The following is a 17,239-nucleotide window of genomic DNA, read 5'->3' as shown; positions in this document are numbered from 1 at the left end:
CACCCTTATGGCACTTTTAGCGTGATAAATGTCCCCCCCCCCACCATATTTTTCTGAATAAATCTCTAGTTCACAGTGAGGGGACCTGGCAGTGCCAGACCCATCGGACTGCTTCCTTAAAGGGCATCTGTCAACAGATTTGTACTTATGACACTGGTTGACCTGTTGAATCTGTGTTGGTCCCATGTTCATATCTGCCCGCATTGCTGAGAAAAATGAACTTTTAATATATGCAAATGAGCCTCTAGGAGCAAAGGGGGCGTTGCCATTACTCCTAGAGGCTTAGCTCTCTCTGTAACTGCTGCGCCCTCTGCACTTTGTGATCACAACTGCCTGGCCCTGTCAATCATTTACATTGCCCAGCCCTCTCAAAGTGCAAGTGTGTAAAGGCACCACCCCATTGCTCTTAGAGGCTCATTTGCATATATAAAAAAAAAATTCGAAGCAATGTGGCCACATATGAACATGGGACTAACACAGATGCCTTCAGCTGCCAAGAGCACATGTAACAGGTCAGCCAGTGTCATAGGTACAAATCTGCTGGCAGCCTTTAATGATGGGGCAGAGTGCCCATAGTACTCTGCCTGAATGCTCATCATTGTACAGCTTTCACTCCCCCTACCTGGCACCAAGTGTGGCAGCAGGAGATGCTGAACATGTTGTGCACACTGTGATCAGTTTTCTATTGTGGCAAGAACTCTGCAGCCATTAAGAGCTGCACAGTTCTCCGTCTCCCCGCCTGGCACTGATGCTCAGTGGACAGGACAGAACCCTCAGGGTGCTGGCACACAGTGCAGGTCTGACATGCATTCAAACCCTGGTGTTCTGCATTGTGGGAATGATTTAATCAATTTCAGCTAGCTACAATAATGCACAGTGTGCAAACACCCTCACCATGTCTCGCAGCTAGCACCAATCAGCCTGACACTGCATTGCCATGTTAAAGGGAACCTGTCACCGGGATTTTGTGTATAGAGCTGAGGACATGGGTTGTTAGATGGCTGCTAGCACATCCACAATATCCAGTCCCCAAAGCTCTGTGTGCTTTTATTGTGTAAAAAAACAGATTTGATACATATGCAAACTAACATAAAAGAGTCATATCTTACTTGTGTGACCAGAGAAGAGTCATATTTTCAAGCTCTGACTCATCTCAGGTTAATTTGCATATGTATCAAATCTTTTTTTTTCTTGCACAATAAAAGCACACAGAGCTATGGGGACTGGGTATTACGGATGTGCTAGCGGCCATCTAGCAACCCATGTCCTCAGCTCTATACCCAAAATCCCGGTGACTGGTTCCCTTTAAGACTCATACACTGTCCTGCACATTTTGATTGCCATCATTGACAAGGGCACATTTCAAATCAAACTTTATCCTGGCTGTGGATCCCCCGCAAGCTCTGTTTTACTTTGAATAGGGAAAGTAAATGTAAAAATAAAATATAATAGCAAAGCAAAATAGTTATGCAAACGGTTTAAAGGAAAGCTAGGCAAACAAAAAAAAAATAAAATGTTGCAAAGGGCAGCACAGAAGTAGTTTATGGTACTATCCAGGGTGGAACTAAGTTTCCTATAGCCCAAAAATATGGAATTTCTTCCAACTCTAAGGCAATCATAACTCAGAACCAGTTCATATTACTTCCATATGGTACCAAGAACAAACCTTCCTGAGTCACTGTCAAAATAGTAGTCACTTTTGGGTGGCGAGAACAAGGCAATATGGCACTCCGAGTGATACAACACCTTCTATTAGGAGTGTGAAAGGACCTGGAGGCTACATTTTACTTCCTTTCTTCAATTTCCATTTGTTCACCGGTTTCATTTTTGTTTGTTGCATTTGCCAACATGCATTCCCCCCCGCCAAATTTTTATATATATATATATATATATATATATATATATATATATATTTTAATAAAAAAAAAATTCCCACCAAAATCAATATCTGTACAGTTGGACACAGCAGTCTTCTGAAAAAAAAAAAATATTTATTGCTTTAGGCCTCATGCAGATGTCCGTGGAACACGGCCCATGAGATACCGGACTGGCATTGCAGGAGCGCACAGCGTCAAAGCAACCAATGACGCCGTGCTCTCCTGCAATGCCAGTCCGGTATCTCACAGACTGTTCCACGAACGTCTGCATGAGGCTCAGGCTTTACAGTTTAGACTGATTGTCGGAACTAACAATGCAAAAGGATGAAATCTGCAATAAAATCGCCAATTTTCTGCAATAAAAATAAAAAATCTGCAGTGCTAACAGTAGCAGCTCATCTACGCTCTGCAGAAGGCGTCACGCGGTGTAGCTAGCTGGGGCTGACTTATGCTTTCCAATGCAGACTGTGCAGCAATCCGGCACTACAGGTGCAATATATTTTCCAACCAGGTTTTTGCAGCTAAAAATATATCAGCTGCTCCACTGCAGACTCCGCACACGTGGCCACCCCCTTGTAGTCAGGCGTCACCTTCACTTCCCACTTTACAATGCTGGTCATTTTCCAGGCCTCATGAACACAGAGCCACGTGCAGGAAACTTCATATGGAAGTATAAAGACTTCATGTAAGGTTCCAAGGTTGGGGCCATGGCTACGTGAAAAATGCAGAATATAGAACATGCTGCGTTTTTCACACAACGCAGAACGGATGTGTGGGGGAAAAAAAATAAAATAAAAAGTACACGGACCCATTGAAATGAATGGGTCAGGATTCAGTGCGGGTGCCATGCGTTCACGTCACGCATTACACCCGCGTGGAAAACTCGCTCGTGTGAAAGGGGCCGAAAAGCAGAGTGCACAACATTTCTGAAACGAGGGGCGCCTGGTCAGATTAGACCCTCACTACAATACCCGTGCATTTCACAACTCCCATAAGCTACAATGGAGAGGGTTTTCCCGGCCATCTCTTGATCCTGTTGCCTTCTCTGTGCAAAACCAAATCCTGTGGATCTGCCGTAAAAGTCGTACGCAGGTGAGAATGGATACACCATGTTAAACTAGGATGGTCCACAGTCTGATTTCTGCCACAGATCCTCCCAAGGATTAACCTATTCAATGGAGGCAAACCACAGTGATGTCATAGTGACACCAAATGTTTTGATCGGTTGGGGTCTAAGTGCCAAGACCCTCACCATTTGCTGGAACGATGAAATAGGGCTCACTTAGCGTCTCCTTGCTGAGGGATGGGGGGGGGGGGGGTAATAGAGGGATAATGTGGCACTTTTCTCCTCATTCTAGCAATTGGTGGAGGTTGTACTCTGACCCCTACCAAACAAAACCTTTAGTAGGTTGCTATGACGTATCAGTTTAATTGAACAGACACTTAATGCAGCCAACGTACTTCAGACTGGTCATGAAAAACCTGATAGAGGTCAGACTCAACTAGCGGATCAGATCAAGCGCAAAACAAAGTGCACTTCTGTAAGGCTAGTTTTTCACTAGTGTTAAAATCTTACGGCAGAGGAACAGCCTGCCGGAGTTTATCATATTCGGTAGAGTTGAGCGAAGAGAGCTTAGGATGCTTAATCCGAAGTAGCTTATAATGTATGGGCTCCTATGAGCTGAAGTAAGTTATTCACGAAGTCGCGCGCGACTTGGTTGAATAACTTCGGTAGTTGATTTTTAAAGTGGAAAACCACTTTAAAACTTGAAACCGAACGCAGTTTCAGTTCCAACTAGTGCCTCAGAACTGAAGCAGAGTTTGGGTTAAAGTGGTTTGCCACTACAAAAATCAACTTCTTAAAGTTATTCAACTAAATCACACATGACTTTGTGATAAACTTTGGCTCATCGGAGCCCATACATTCTAATACTGTATGGAGACGAATCTCTGTACAGTATTCTGAACAATGCGACTTCGGATTAAGAATCGCTCAACTCTAGTATTCGGCATAGCCAGATAATACCTTTGCGCCCCCACAAGCCAATCGGCTATAATGGGACCCACAGGGATCTGGCTGGAAGAAAACCACTGCTTGCAGAGGTGTTAGTCTGACTCAATCCTGGAAACAATGCAGATCCCTGCCGGGTCCCATTAAAGTCAATGTGGCCTGGCAGTAAGGTGCAAAAAAATAAAGTTTCAGCACAGTCTGAAGTAATTCATTGTGCCCATTTCTCCCCCTCCAAAAATCAGCCGATTACCTTATGTGTATTGTCAGCTTTGAGATGTAGTATACCAAAGGATACAGTCAGTGTAGACACTGCAGTAACGACAAAACTTTCATGAGAAAAAGCCATCCCAAAAATTTATTCAAAAAGGCGAGAAAAAAAAAATAAAAAAAAATTCATAGTAATACATTCAGTAGATGCCATAACACTACATACTCCTAAAAGGCATACATTCACATTGCAGAAACTTGGCACTGGAATGCCTTTTGTAACAAACTTTTCAATGTAAACAGGAACTATTGTGTTCAAGATTTCACTAGTCCATTAAGAAAGGCACAAAATGGCAATGGTCTGAAGCAACAAGCTACGTGCAATTGATTATTTTTTTTTGGTATTTTTGCAGAGTTTTGGGCCTTTCAAAAAAAAAAAAAATTATAATTTTACAACTCTTGTTCATGTTGCATGTAGGATTCAAGTCTTTATATTTACATACACATACTCCCCATACAGTAGATGAATAGGAAGAGCTGTAACACGACAGAAGTACATTTCAGTGCTTGGAGAGTTTCCAGTACCAGTTAGGTTTACAGTAGAATTTCAGATTTCAGAGAGCACGAGGAGGAAGAGGGGGGGGAAGAATAAAATAATGAGGTAGATAACTTAAAAAAAATAAAGGTTCTTACAGAAACTATAGTAACAGATGGTCATCAGAAAGCTGACTAAAGGTAATACTGCTCATCAGTAAAGACAACACTTAAAGCTCATTGAAGAAGCCATTGTCACGCGTCTAAAGAAGTTCTCAGTGGTCTTATCCCAGAAAGGCCACTGGAAAACCCTATTGGAAATACTGGAACAGGCAGACGATTTCAGACGCAGGAGGAGAGTCCTCCGTGCAGTTACTTTGGAGTAAAACCTACATTCAAGACTTCAAAAAACATCTACTTTTAAAAATAAAGGATGGCAGATATTCCAGAAGATGTACCCACGGGTAGTCTTAAACACAGAAGGGGAGGACTGTTCTCACACTTAAAGTTTTTAATGCAACTTTCAGTTTGGAGGTAAACGAGTCTCATGGGGGCGGATAACAAGTCATTTCAGTCTTACGGATGCATCCTCCCTACTCCAGTAGCGGCCAGCCTTCAGAGGTGCTCCAAGTCGTTCTACAGTAAGAAAATCCAACTAGAGGACAAATGCAGCAGATCCCAGCCATCTGATTACGGGTTAACGCCCACGCATTTTGGCATCATGGCACAATTTGCCACTAGTTCACGGCTATATTCTCCGACATGAAGTGAGTGAACTGGTATTGTGGTGCACTCTGCAGTCTTTTCTTCCATCTCAGACAAGCTTTGACCCACATTAGACTGAGAGACCTCAAGGTTTGAGACTGTGGCTGTGCTGATGATGGGAGCGCCCCCATTACTGACAGGTAATGCAGGAATGGCGCCACTCTGGATCACAGAGATCTCATTAGTCTTCATGGCCAGGCCATTACTAAGAGCTGTAGCGTACTGACTCCATAGCGCTGGATCTATGTTGACGGCTGGAGGAACAAGATACTTCGGAAAAATCTCAGCCAATTTCTTTGTATCGTTTCCCAAGATAGGCATTTGGTTGTCCAGGGAGAGTCTCCGTCCTCGGCGTGCAGAGTTATTCCACATGTGCGTTCCCACATGTACCTAGGGAAGGAAGAGAGAAGGTCAGTGCCATCATAGAAAGTCTCTAAAGTCTAGTTTCACAGAGAAAAACGCTAATCTAATCAAGACATTGGAAGACATGGCATGCAGGGGGTTCCTATAAAATTGACATTTCGATCCGATTCTGGCCATAGTATTTATAGGATATGAGGGGCAAGGAATTACCCGACTGAGGTCTCATGCACACACCCTTATCTACTTTTTTATGGATAGCTCAGTGACCTATTCATTTCTATGGGGCCCAGGCACACATTGGTATTTTCGCAGATCCATGTGGCTAATCCTCAACCTATAGAACATGTCCTGTTCTTGTCTATATTGTGGACAGGAATAGCCCTTTTATTGACAAAAAAAATAAGGGACGCACATAATGTATATAGGACAAAGTTTTAGTTTAGGTCAAAATACAACTATTACAGAAGAGTAATATATTTTACATTATTTTTTTCTTCTCTAAAATAAGAGTTAAACAGGATTTTTTCTGGCAGATTCTACTAATTTCTGCAAACCTTTAATAAGCTTACAAAAAGGGAAAGGCAAGGTATTTAATGAATTTTTTTGGAACATAAAACCATCATTTGGATTGATTCATTTTTACCGGTAGAAAAAATAAAAATAAAATTACCTTTAGGTTTCCCTTTGTTGTAAAAGCCCGGCCACAAATTGTGCAAGCGAAAGGTTTTTCCCCAGTATGGGTTCTTTCATGTATCTGTAGCGCACTTGCAGAGGAAAAGTTCTTATTACATGTAAGGCATAAATGCTGCTTTGCTGTTCGGCGCTGTGGGGCAATTAGAGGCATTATGGCGGGTGACAGAGTTGGTGGGGTGATGAACTGTGCAGTGCCTATAACCCGATTTGCTGGCATTTCCACTTTAATAAGCGTTGGGGGTGGACCAATGTACACAGTTGAACTCCTACCTGCAGAACAACGAATACTTGTTAAACACGTGCCAACTTAAACACCTTACTGTGTGCACAGAGCAATCTCCCACAAGACAGCCCAAAAATGCTCTTTAAAAAAACAGGACGGTGCTACATCATCAGGAAAAGGTCTCTAAAATCCACTTACAGACATAAGTAGAATATAGTCTTCTGACGAAACCTAACATTAAAGTGAAGAAAACTTACCGAAGTCTCCATTATGGAGCAGCCCTGGTTCTTCCTTGATTTTCCGGACCAGGTTACCATTTGTTAGGTCGAGGGCACCATCATCCTCTGTGTTCATGGAGCAGTGTTCAGACTGCTCTGTCTTACTGGACACACTCAGCATATCATGGCCATTAAATAAAGGTGGTGACTTCGATGGAAGGCTGTCATCTTGGCTGTTAGCTGGTGAAAACACTCTAGGCTCTGACTGTGTGGGACTTTTACCGTTAGGATATTCTTGGTCGCCAACTGAGCAGGAATCATTGGTCAGGCCTTCACTTTCCACCGACCCATTGTCCATAGATCTTACACTGTTTTGCCTTTGTAAGTTAAGGGCCGGAGATATGCGATTCTCCTGTGAGGCAAGCTCAGAAAGCTGTGAAGGCGAGACTGCCTGGGTCTCACTTTGTGGTGTCTGTGGCTTAGAACCCAAAGGACCATCTCCAAGCTCAGAATCTTCTTCCATATCAATGTCATCAATGTCATCTGTAAAGCAGTTTACATCTCCATTCTTCTCATTGTTCATAGATGAATCAATGTCAACATCCTCACAAGAATCTTCAGAAACTGGCGTGTTTGGAATCTGACCACCCATATGCATTCGGATGTGCTGCTGCAAAACCACCGCATTAGTAAACTTCTTTTGGCAGATGGGGCACGAGTGCTGCACTTTTGATGGAGTGTTTGCACGGTGGACTCCATAGTGGGTCTTGAGGTTGCTTCTGGTAGAAAAGGCACGTCCACAGATTTTGCATTTAAATGGTCTCTCGCCAGTGTGGGTGCGGTAATGCATTTTAAGGGAGCTTGGACAGCTGAGAATTCTGTGACATATCAAGCACTCGTTCGGGTCAGAACCAGTCTTATCAATGTTCTCCACCAGCTGCTGGAGCTTGCTCGTTTCAGACCCTTGCTCGCTTGAGCCACTAGCAGAAGGAGAATTTAAACTCTGATCAGTGCCAGATTCATGGCCAACTACTCCAGACACAGATTCACCTTCACTGCCTGGAGATGGCTTGGACTGCAGATTTAAGGGGATAGAGGCTACTGATGAGTCACCTGTACTAGCCACATTTGTGATCGTTAACCCAGAACTAGGAAGACTAGTCACTATAGGTTTTGGGTCTATGATCACATTAGATTCGTCCATCGGGACAGACATTCCATATGGAATTCCAGTAGTCGTTGGGACATTGTCCAGATGCTCAGGAACAGGATAAGGATTCATTCTGATGTGTGGATACTTATCTCTATGCCGCTGGAAGTGAACCTTTAGGTTTCCTTTCGTAGTAAATCTGTTGCCACAAATGTTGCACTTATATGGTCTCTCACCCGTGTGGGAGCGCAAGTGGATTTGCAGCGCGCTGTCATTACCAAATACTTTGCCACAAAACTTACATTTATGCCTGAAGAACTGATCCTCACCATTAGACTTCACTTCAGAGGTCACGGCACCTGGAAACCTAATCTTCAGTTTGTTTGCGGGGTCAGTCATGCTGAGTGGATTCTGGAAGATTACAGTTCCTGGAGAATGAGGTAGGACAGGGTTTGGAAATCGTGAAATGGAAGTAGGAATTCCCCTGTTGACCTGAGGCTTCATTAGTTGGCTTGAAATGGCAATTGGCACAGCGCCGGATGCTGCCACAGGTATGGTGGTATGAGGTAGTTTGGATTGTTTAATAGTCTCAAGTGTCAAGTTCTGTGTTCCAGCCTTCTGCCCAATTAGAGCAACAGCAGCCGAAAGCTGCTGAGACAAATGGGCCCCTAAGGCTTTTAGTGGATCCGTGGCTGCAGCTATGGAAGGATGCAAGGAGTTAGGAGCCATCATTGCAATCTGAATGCGAATTTGCTCAGTAAGCTGGATCTGCTGGAGTTGCTGCTGCTGCAGGCATACTAGCTGCTCGAGAATCATCGGAATGGCGTTGGGGTTGCTCACTGGATTAGAGATGCCCTCTGATGCATGTTGATTAACAGCCACTTTAGTGGTATTGATACTTTGCAAAGTCACATTAGTGTTGGAGATGGTTGTTTTAGGCAGGTAGCCAAATCCATTAGTCTTGGGAGCTGGCTGAGAAGCTGTTTTATTGGCAGAGTCCACTTTTCCGTCCATCTTCTCTGCTAACACAGTGGAGCCCTTCGCAAGTCCTTCCTGTTTGGCTTTGATCTCAGCTGGCTCGGCACCTCCAGAAGGTTCTTCAGAGTAGACTTCGGGTGTCCCCTCGCAGTTCTTTTTATGCTCTAAAAACTCTGACTGATCGAAGAACTCGGCGCAGCACTTCTTGCAGACATGTGTCTCTTCCATCCTGCAGCGCTTCACGCTTCTTTCTCCATCTGTATTGCTCGGACTGTCTTGAGCTTCAGCTAAAATAAAAAGACAAGACAAATGAGCGGCCATGAACATTGGTTACATCACTCCATGTAGATTACCATACACACACAAAACTGCATTTTATTAGCACTAACTGTATCCTGTAAACCAGGAGGACATGGTCCTATTAAGTCCTTGACTAACAATGCTGCTATCATTCATGGGAATAAACTATCATTGAACCCAATACCATAAGCTAGGCTTGAATATATTTACACGCTTTCCATCCACCCCCCCCCCCCCCCCCCTTTAGTCTGATGTGCGCAGCTTCCAGTAATGAAACCATTCTGACGTCAAAGGCACCAACACCCCTCCCCACAAAGACTTCATCATTCTCAATAGTATATCCTTCTAGAAAAGTCTAGAGAAGAAGTGGCGGGGGTTTACAATTACTGACAACCAACACATTGCCTTGGTCAAAGGCCAAAAGCTAAGTCACCATGCTGCCTAGTACCATAATTCAGCTCCTATTAGTCCCTAGCTGAGAAGATCTTCAAAAACAACAACCTTTGGGTTTCATCACCTGTTAAAAAGCGCATGGGCGGTTGCCTGTAGAGTACCAAGACAAACTTTTTTTTTTTTTTTTTTTTTTTAAGAATTAAGGATCCAACCCACCACACGACATGAGTCTGCATGGTCTATTCACTCTCATAGGAGTCCCATAATAAAGCCCGTCCTCATTTTAATTGCATGGACACTGAAGCACTTTGCTTCATGGATCCATACACGTGTGCCTCACAACTCTCTGCATCCTATGAATGGTGTATGACCTCTTCATGGATTTATGGAAGAATATTTAACACTAAAGCAAACTCCAGCACAACAGTCACAATGATGGGTGGTAGGCTTAACCAGGCTGTGGAGCTGGTAGATGAAGATGTGACAAGCCTGAGGGCCCCCTCATTTCACCACAGTAGATTGGTTAATACTAATCATACGCAAGCCATTTCTGAAGTAGTCACGGTATGGAAGAACAGAGGGGTCAGAAGTTTGGTTGATGGACCCCACAGCTCTGGAAGTACATACTTTATGGACACATTTAGCAGAGCATTGCTCGTTTGACATCACCATGTTGGACTGTACAAGTGCTTAAGCTTTTTGTAAAGGTCTCGCTTAATACAAGCCCCTCAGTGTTAATAGATCAGACCAAGGAATATTCATGAAGGGTGGCGGGCACATGGCTTTTGTCACCCACCAGGCACTGTAACATTTGGCTACACAGCAAAATTCTAGCCATGGCCAGTCATTAAATAATGGTGCACATGGGAGGGGGGATGGAGGGCCTTTTCATTAATGATAAAAGCAGAGATCCAGAAAGTTCATCTGTTTTGCCATCTCCACCCCTGAATTTGTGGAATGTTATCTCTCAGCATCTAGTTATCCAATAAGTTAGAAGAATGCAGTGAAGTCAGCAGGGGTTTAGATTAAAATCACCAACAAATGGATTTCAGAGAAGGGGGGAAAAATAATCCAATGCTATTGTTAATTATGCTAATGTGTTTACAGAATAGGGGGCTTTCAGAAACTCCATGAAGACGTAGGGTCCATTTACACAGGTAGTTCCACTTCCCGAAACCATCGCTGGTCGGTGCTCGTTTAAAAGGGGTATTTCACACAGTTGGATTATCACAATAACGTTCAGAACGTGACGGTTCCTACAACCCTTTGTCTCTATTAGGTTAGGGCTACACAGAGACACATGGCACACGACAGAAAAATCATGAAACTTGTCTGCAAATCGTTCTGGGATTTGGCTGTGAAAAACACAGCCAAGTCGCGTGCGATTAATTGATGGCGTGAAAGGCGCGTGCGACATGCAACACAAAATCCATGTCGCGTGTTGCATGGCGATGCCATTGACCTACATTGCATAAAGCCATAGCCTTACAAGCGAGCGCACACCCACATCAGCCTTCGGTCTTCCTAAGGGTTCATGCACAGGACCGCAACTATTTTGTGGTCCGCAAAAAATACAGATGACGTCTATACTGCATCAGTTTTTTTGCAGACCCGATGTAACAATGCCTACCCTTTGCTGAACCATTGAAGTGAATGGCTTGGCATATGGGACACAAAAAAAAAAAAAAAAAAAAAAAACACGGAACGGACATGGAAAACAGATATGCTCCTGCGCATGAGCCCTAAAAGACGTTAACAACAAAACTAATCAGCTCCTCAGTCCATGCGCACAGCGCTGGAGTCTCTGCGCCGATATCCACATGGGCTACTTGCAAACTTTGCTTCGTGGGTCTAAACACGGACTTGCCCCAGATCTCACCCTTTGCATTGCAAATCCGTACAAACAGTTGACATGCTGCCGATTCCAATATCCACATAGCAGGTCAACCTCCACCGAGATTCGGAAAATATGATCTACTAAGCTGGTACTGTATTACGCTGCGGATTTTCTGCACGAAGAGCTGCGCAATCTACGCGCAATACATACTGTGTGCATGTAGCCCTGTACTAGGCAAATCATCCATTGCCGCAGGTATAGAACAGAAAAAAAATAAAAATAATAATTATAATAAACGCCACCTAAAGCAACAAGGAGCAAAAACACAAAAACAAACCTCAGCTGTAAGAAGTCCCAACAAGGACAGGCGCTTCCACAAAGCTAGTCCTCTCGGGCCCCATCCACAAGCAGTCCTGAAGACAAACCCTGCTGCCAAGGTCAATTGCAGGAACCCTAATTGTAAGCCTGACATCAGCTTACCACCCACAGTAGGCGGCAAAGGTTACAGAAGCAAGTCAGTCACAAGCACAGGGGGCATGGGGACGACCACCGCTACAAGAAAGATTAGGTTTACACAGACGAGGACAGCCCCCCCCCCCCCCAAAAAAAAAGAAGAGTTAATATACATAAGGGGGTCCACGACCTGTAGTCAATAATATATAGAAACAACAAGTACCTTCATCTCATTGGGGGGTCTTACACTAGACATGTGCTGTACCTCCACTATTAGGGGGGGGCGCTCCTATTTATTGGGGGGGGGGGGGGCGCTCTGGATAGAAAGCAGAGTGATCGATGGCGATGTCCAATAACAGAGCATAAAATAAAAGCCACTTGTGACCTTCCTTTGTGACAAATGCCGACGTACAATACGTAGTATTGTCTCTATGGAGCACCCCCTGCAGATTTCCTGAACTGGTAATTGCTCACCAGGAAAGGGTAAAAGAGCTGCCCATTGTTCTCCCAGGAGGGTCCAATAGAGGGATTCATCTGAAGATTTAAAAAGCCAAAAAAAAAAAAAGTGACAAATTCTTCAGCTAAAAAGAGGTCCCATGGACTCCCCCCCTCCAGCCTGTGGTTCACAAGTGGGACTGTCATTGCCAGCACTCACCGGCAGGGGGCGCTGGAGGATAACGCTAGGAATCACCTTCACGTCCGAGCATCGCCAAACGTGAGCGGTCTCCGCTCTGCAGGCGCGACCTACGGACAGATGTGAGCACATACCGAGCGGTCAGTACTGGGAGACACAACCGCACGGAAAGTGTCCACAAAACTAATAATAAGCCCCTTAGTGGGTGCCAACAGCACCACCATCCCACGCACAAAGGGAAGCGGTCCTGACCCATTTATGGAGTACTGACCTTTAGACGAGCATTCAGACAGGTTAAAAACTACACCGCGAACGCATTGTAAACCCCTACCTGCCCAGAAGTCCCTCCAAAGCTTCCCAAAAGTTGGTTCATGGCTGTAGGAACGTGAAAAAAAAATCGCCCTAAACTCCGAGGTCCCCGCCGGGATAAAGCAGGTGCGAGAGGTACCGCGGCGGCAGCTCCTACAACTTGCTACAAATGGTACATTCCACCGTCCGGCAGCGATAAGACTGTACGAAGTTGCGGATGCTATAGGGGGGGAAGAGAGAGACCGGCGGCCGCTGGAGCAGGGACGGAGCCCGGGGAGAGTGTCTGCAGCCGGGGGTCCCGGGTCCTGAAGTCACCGGGCAGAGCTCGTGTACTCACCGCACGCCTCCAGGAGCTGCTGCCCCTCTGAGTTGAGGTGCTGGGGGTTTGCCTGCTTGCGCCTCGACATGGTCCGTGCATCAGGAGCCAAACAGTGCCAATTATTCCCTCCTCACAACAAATTCCAAGAGTCGGGTAATTACCCCCCTTCAGGTGGAAATGCGCATGTCGCTGTAATTATGATTATCAATAATGCATTGCGATTTATCATGGGTTCCTGACAGCTGATTGGCCTGAGTCCAAAAAACTCACAGATTATTCAAATAAGGGCTATTGATCAGAAAGGGGCGTGAGGCAGGCCGGGAAATGTAGTCTGCTCCTGCTGCCCATGCTTCTGACTGCAACAAAACATCAACTTTTTTTTTCTTTCTTTCCATCACAAGACCCCTCCCCCCCCCAATGACCAGAAATGCTGTATAATTCCAAGTCAACACAATGGGGATGGGTGGTTTGCAAGTGAAAGAAAGAAAAAAAAAAAGTTGTTTGCAAATGAATGAGAATAAGCCTGGTGATAGGAGAGGTATTATTGGCTCATGGGGACTGTACATGGCGGGGGAGCCATTTACATGAGCACCAGCTACAATCTCCTTCATTACAAGTCACTTTATCAGGTTTTTTGTTGAGTTGATTATTAAAAAAGAAAAAAAACTAAACAAGGGATTTTGACGAGAAAATGAACGTCCCAAAAGTCATTTACTTCTGAAGTTGGAAGGAAACGTTTGCCTGATTATGATAAGGGGTATGTTCACATGGAGTTTGTTTTCCGTGCTGAAAAAAACCCTGATGTGGAATCCGCTTTTTTTTTTTTTTTTTTTCATTTCAATGCTCTTTTTCACGTCTCGTTTCTTATCCTGCCCCATTACAGTCGGAACTCTGGGAGCAGATTCCGTGCAAGAGTTAAAAAAAAAAAAAAAGTTTTTTAAAAACCACAAGCAAAAAAAAAATCAAGAATTAGAACTCATGCACACGGGCGTAAAGTGTTTTGCGGTCCACAAATCGCAGATCCGCAAAACACGGATACCGACCGCGTGCGTTCCGTATTCCGCTGAACTGAAGGTCTGGCCCTCAATAGACCAGTCCTATCCTTGTCTGTGATACGGAGAAGAATAGGACAGGTTCTATTGTTTAAAAAAGTAAAAAAAAAAAATGTTTCGCGGGGCTGTGAAATGGAGGTACAGATGTGCTGCCCACATCTTTTGCGGGCCCATTGAAGTCCGCATCCGACTTCATGGCAGTCTGGGCTGCATCCGAGCCGCAAAAAATGCGTCTCGGATGCGGACCAAAACAACGTTTGTGTGCATGAGGCCTTAACAAGAGGTTTCCTCATTGAATCTGGAATTTGCACCAAAATCCATGTCAATAAGCTCAGTGTGACCCATTCATACGGTCGTGTGACTGAGCCCTTACTGAGACCATTTAAAAGGGCCAGTATGGAGAAGGGAAACAAGAAATTGCCCCCCCCCCCAAAAAAAAAAAAAAACATTGCCTATAAGGGTACGTTCACACGCGGCAGATTATTGTTGCAGAAATTTTTCTACGAGTGAAAATCAGTTCCGTTCATCTGAATCAGAGTGTATTCACATGGCTGTTTCCGTTTTGTTTACCGCTAGGGTTTCCGGGTCCGTGCGGCTGTATATTCCAGATCTCGCACCCAATGAAGTCAGTGGGTCTGCACCGCGATGTGGGGTGTACACGGGTGGTGTCTGTGTTTTGGGGATTTGCGGTTCGCAAAATGGACACAGCCGTGTGAATACTCCCTGGTGGGAAGCAGATGGATCTCTGCGAGCTCAGATTAATGGAATGGATATTCAGTGGCAACATTTTTCTGCACCAAAATTTGCCACGTGTGAAGACGGCATGACACCCTAGTATAGGTAACTGTCCACGTCCTCAGGTGACACGCAGCTTCTGAGAAGTGCGAAGGGTCCAATTTTTATTTTCACGGTTTACCTGGCACAGTGTAGCGCCACTTTATGCGGCGGTATTTGGAAGGCAAAACTAGGAGTCGGTCCCAAAAAAATACAGAAAAGGTGCAGTTCTTTCTGTCAGGCCTCATGTGCATGACCCTATTTGTGGTCCGTCTTCAATCCGCATTTTTTGTGGATCGCACACGGACCCCTTCATTTCTATGGGTCCACAAAATAAAACAGACAGCACACAGATGTCAATCGTATGCTTTTTTGCTGGGTTGCAAATGATAGAACCCAACTTATTCTCATACATTTTTCGGGCAAGAATACGCTTTTTTACAGTAGGCCCCGTGGAAATGGCGGGACGCACACAGAGCGCATCCCTATTTTACGGATACAGATACGGTTGCGTGCAGGAGGCCTAAAGGTGTGTGCACACAGCAGTGTCATTGATGTAGATTTTTGTGCTTTCATTTTTGCTGAATTTCTGAACCAGAAATCTGCATGTGTTACTAGGTTTTGACGCGGATTTGCCCCAGATGTCAACATTTGCATTGCAAAAGGCGAATTCTGCAGGACAAATCCACACAAACAATTGACATGCTGCAGATTTCACCATCCGCACCGCAGGTCAATTTCCACGCTGAAAATGTCTGCACTAAGTAGATGAGATTTCTCATGTACTCAGCTGGTACCGTATTAAGATACGGATTTTCCGCACGAGAACCCACGTGTAATGCGCGTTGTGTGCCTGTCACCTTAGGGTGGGTTCACAAAAAATACGTTCGTGCGCATGAGGCCTTAGGCTAAGGCTAAACAGCAACATGTGTCACACTGTGACTTTACACGTAATGATCATTAGTGGGGTCACGTTACAACCAAAAATCCAACACTGATGGTTGAAGAGGCCGTGGCGCTCCGGTGAGTGCTGTGGCCTCTTATTCGGTTATGTGGCTTTGGCGCAGCTCAGTCCCATTCAAGTAAATATGGCTGAGTTGCGATACCAAGCACAGCCGTTATCAAACGGTAAGCTCATTGGCCCGCTCAAACAGCTGATAGGTAGGGGTGCCAGGAGTCGGACCCCCGCTGTTCTGATGTTAATGACCTACCTGAGGAAAGGTCATCAATATTAACCCCTTTATAACAGTTTCTGGGGAAACTAATATTAAATCACTGCAGGATCATTTTATCTATTAGATGGGCACAGTACACAGAATGTAATCACTCCTATCAGCCCTGTCCTAACAGTCGCTCCTCTGTTCAGATTTTACCATATATGACTAATATCAGCAAAACGACAATCTGATAGGAAGCTTATTGGTAGACTAGGGGGTCTGGATCTGGCTGCTTTCCAGCATGAGTACCAGGTTTCGGCTGGATCAGGGGCGGACTGGAAACTTAAAATGGTCCTGAAAAAAAATATATAAAAGTGGTAGTATTTTATGACTTATATATCGCTACTATATTCCGCAGCGCTTTACAGACATTAGCATCACCAACCAACTGTCCCCAATGGGGCTCACAATCTAAGGTCCCTATCAGTATGTCTTTGAAGGGTGGGAGGAAACCCACGCAAACACGGAGAGAACATACAAACTCCATGCAGATGTCTTTGGTCAGATTCAAACCTAGAACCCCAGCGCTGCAAGGCAACAGTGCCAACCACTGAGCCACCAGTCGATGCCATTTTCTGTCCTGCACCTCCAGTTGTCTCCGATTTAAGATATGGAGCAGAGGGCTTAGGATGAGGGTTGAATTCAGGAGGGAATGTGTGGTCGCTGACTCTCACAGCGTTAATTACTGCTGGGAACTCATTATGTACCCAGTCAGTGGCAGAGAAGAGGGCTTGGGTCGCCCCCTGGGCATCGGCCCACTGGGAAATTTCCCTGTAAGGTCTATGGCCAATCCGCCTCTGGGCTGGATATGTTTACCGGTGGTACAAATAGTTTTCTGGATGTCCCTCTTATTGTGGAGGTCTATACCTGTAAACCTAGACTAATCAAGCTGACCATAGCAGGTTACCATTGCACATTATAGGCTACATTGT

General features: G+C 44.9%; 1 protein-coding gene across 1 annotated transcript; it reads right to left on the bottom strand.

Annotated features, from left to right (window-relative positions):
• Positions 1–4,744: 4,744 nt before the first annotated feature.
• SALL4 (spalt like transcription factor 4) lies at positions 4,745–13,412 on the bottom strand. The gene is given in 5 exon segments (XM_040437705.1): positions 4,745–5,421; positions 5,423–5,784; positions 6,428–6,720; positions 6,931–9,306; positions 13,283–13,412. Coding segments are annotated over 5 exon segments (3,156 nt in total). The 5' UTR covers positions 13,353–13,412; the 3' UTR covers positions 4,745–5,366.
• Positions 13,413–17,239: the final 3,827 nt, after the last annotated feature.

Source organism: Bufo bufo, chromosome 6 (assembly GCF_905171765.1).
Source record: "Bufo bufo chromosome 6, aBufBuf1.1, whole genome shotgun sequence".
Taxonomy (NCBI): Eukaryota; Metazoa; Chordata; class Amphibia; order Anura; family Bufonidae; genus Bufo; species Bufo bufo.
The sequence above is the reverse complement of the archived record's forward strand: the minus strand, read 5'-3'. Positions and strand labels throughout refer to the sequence as shown.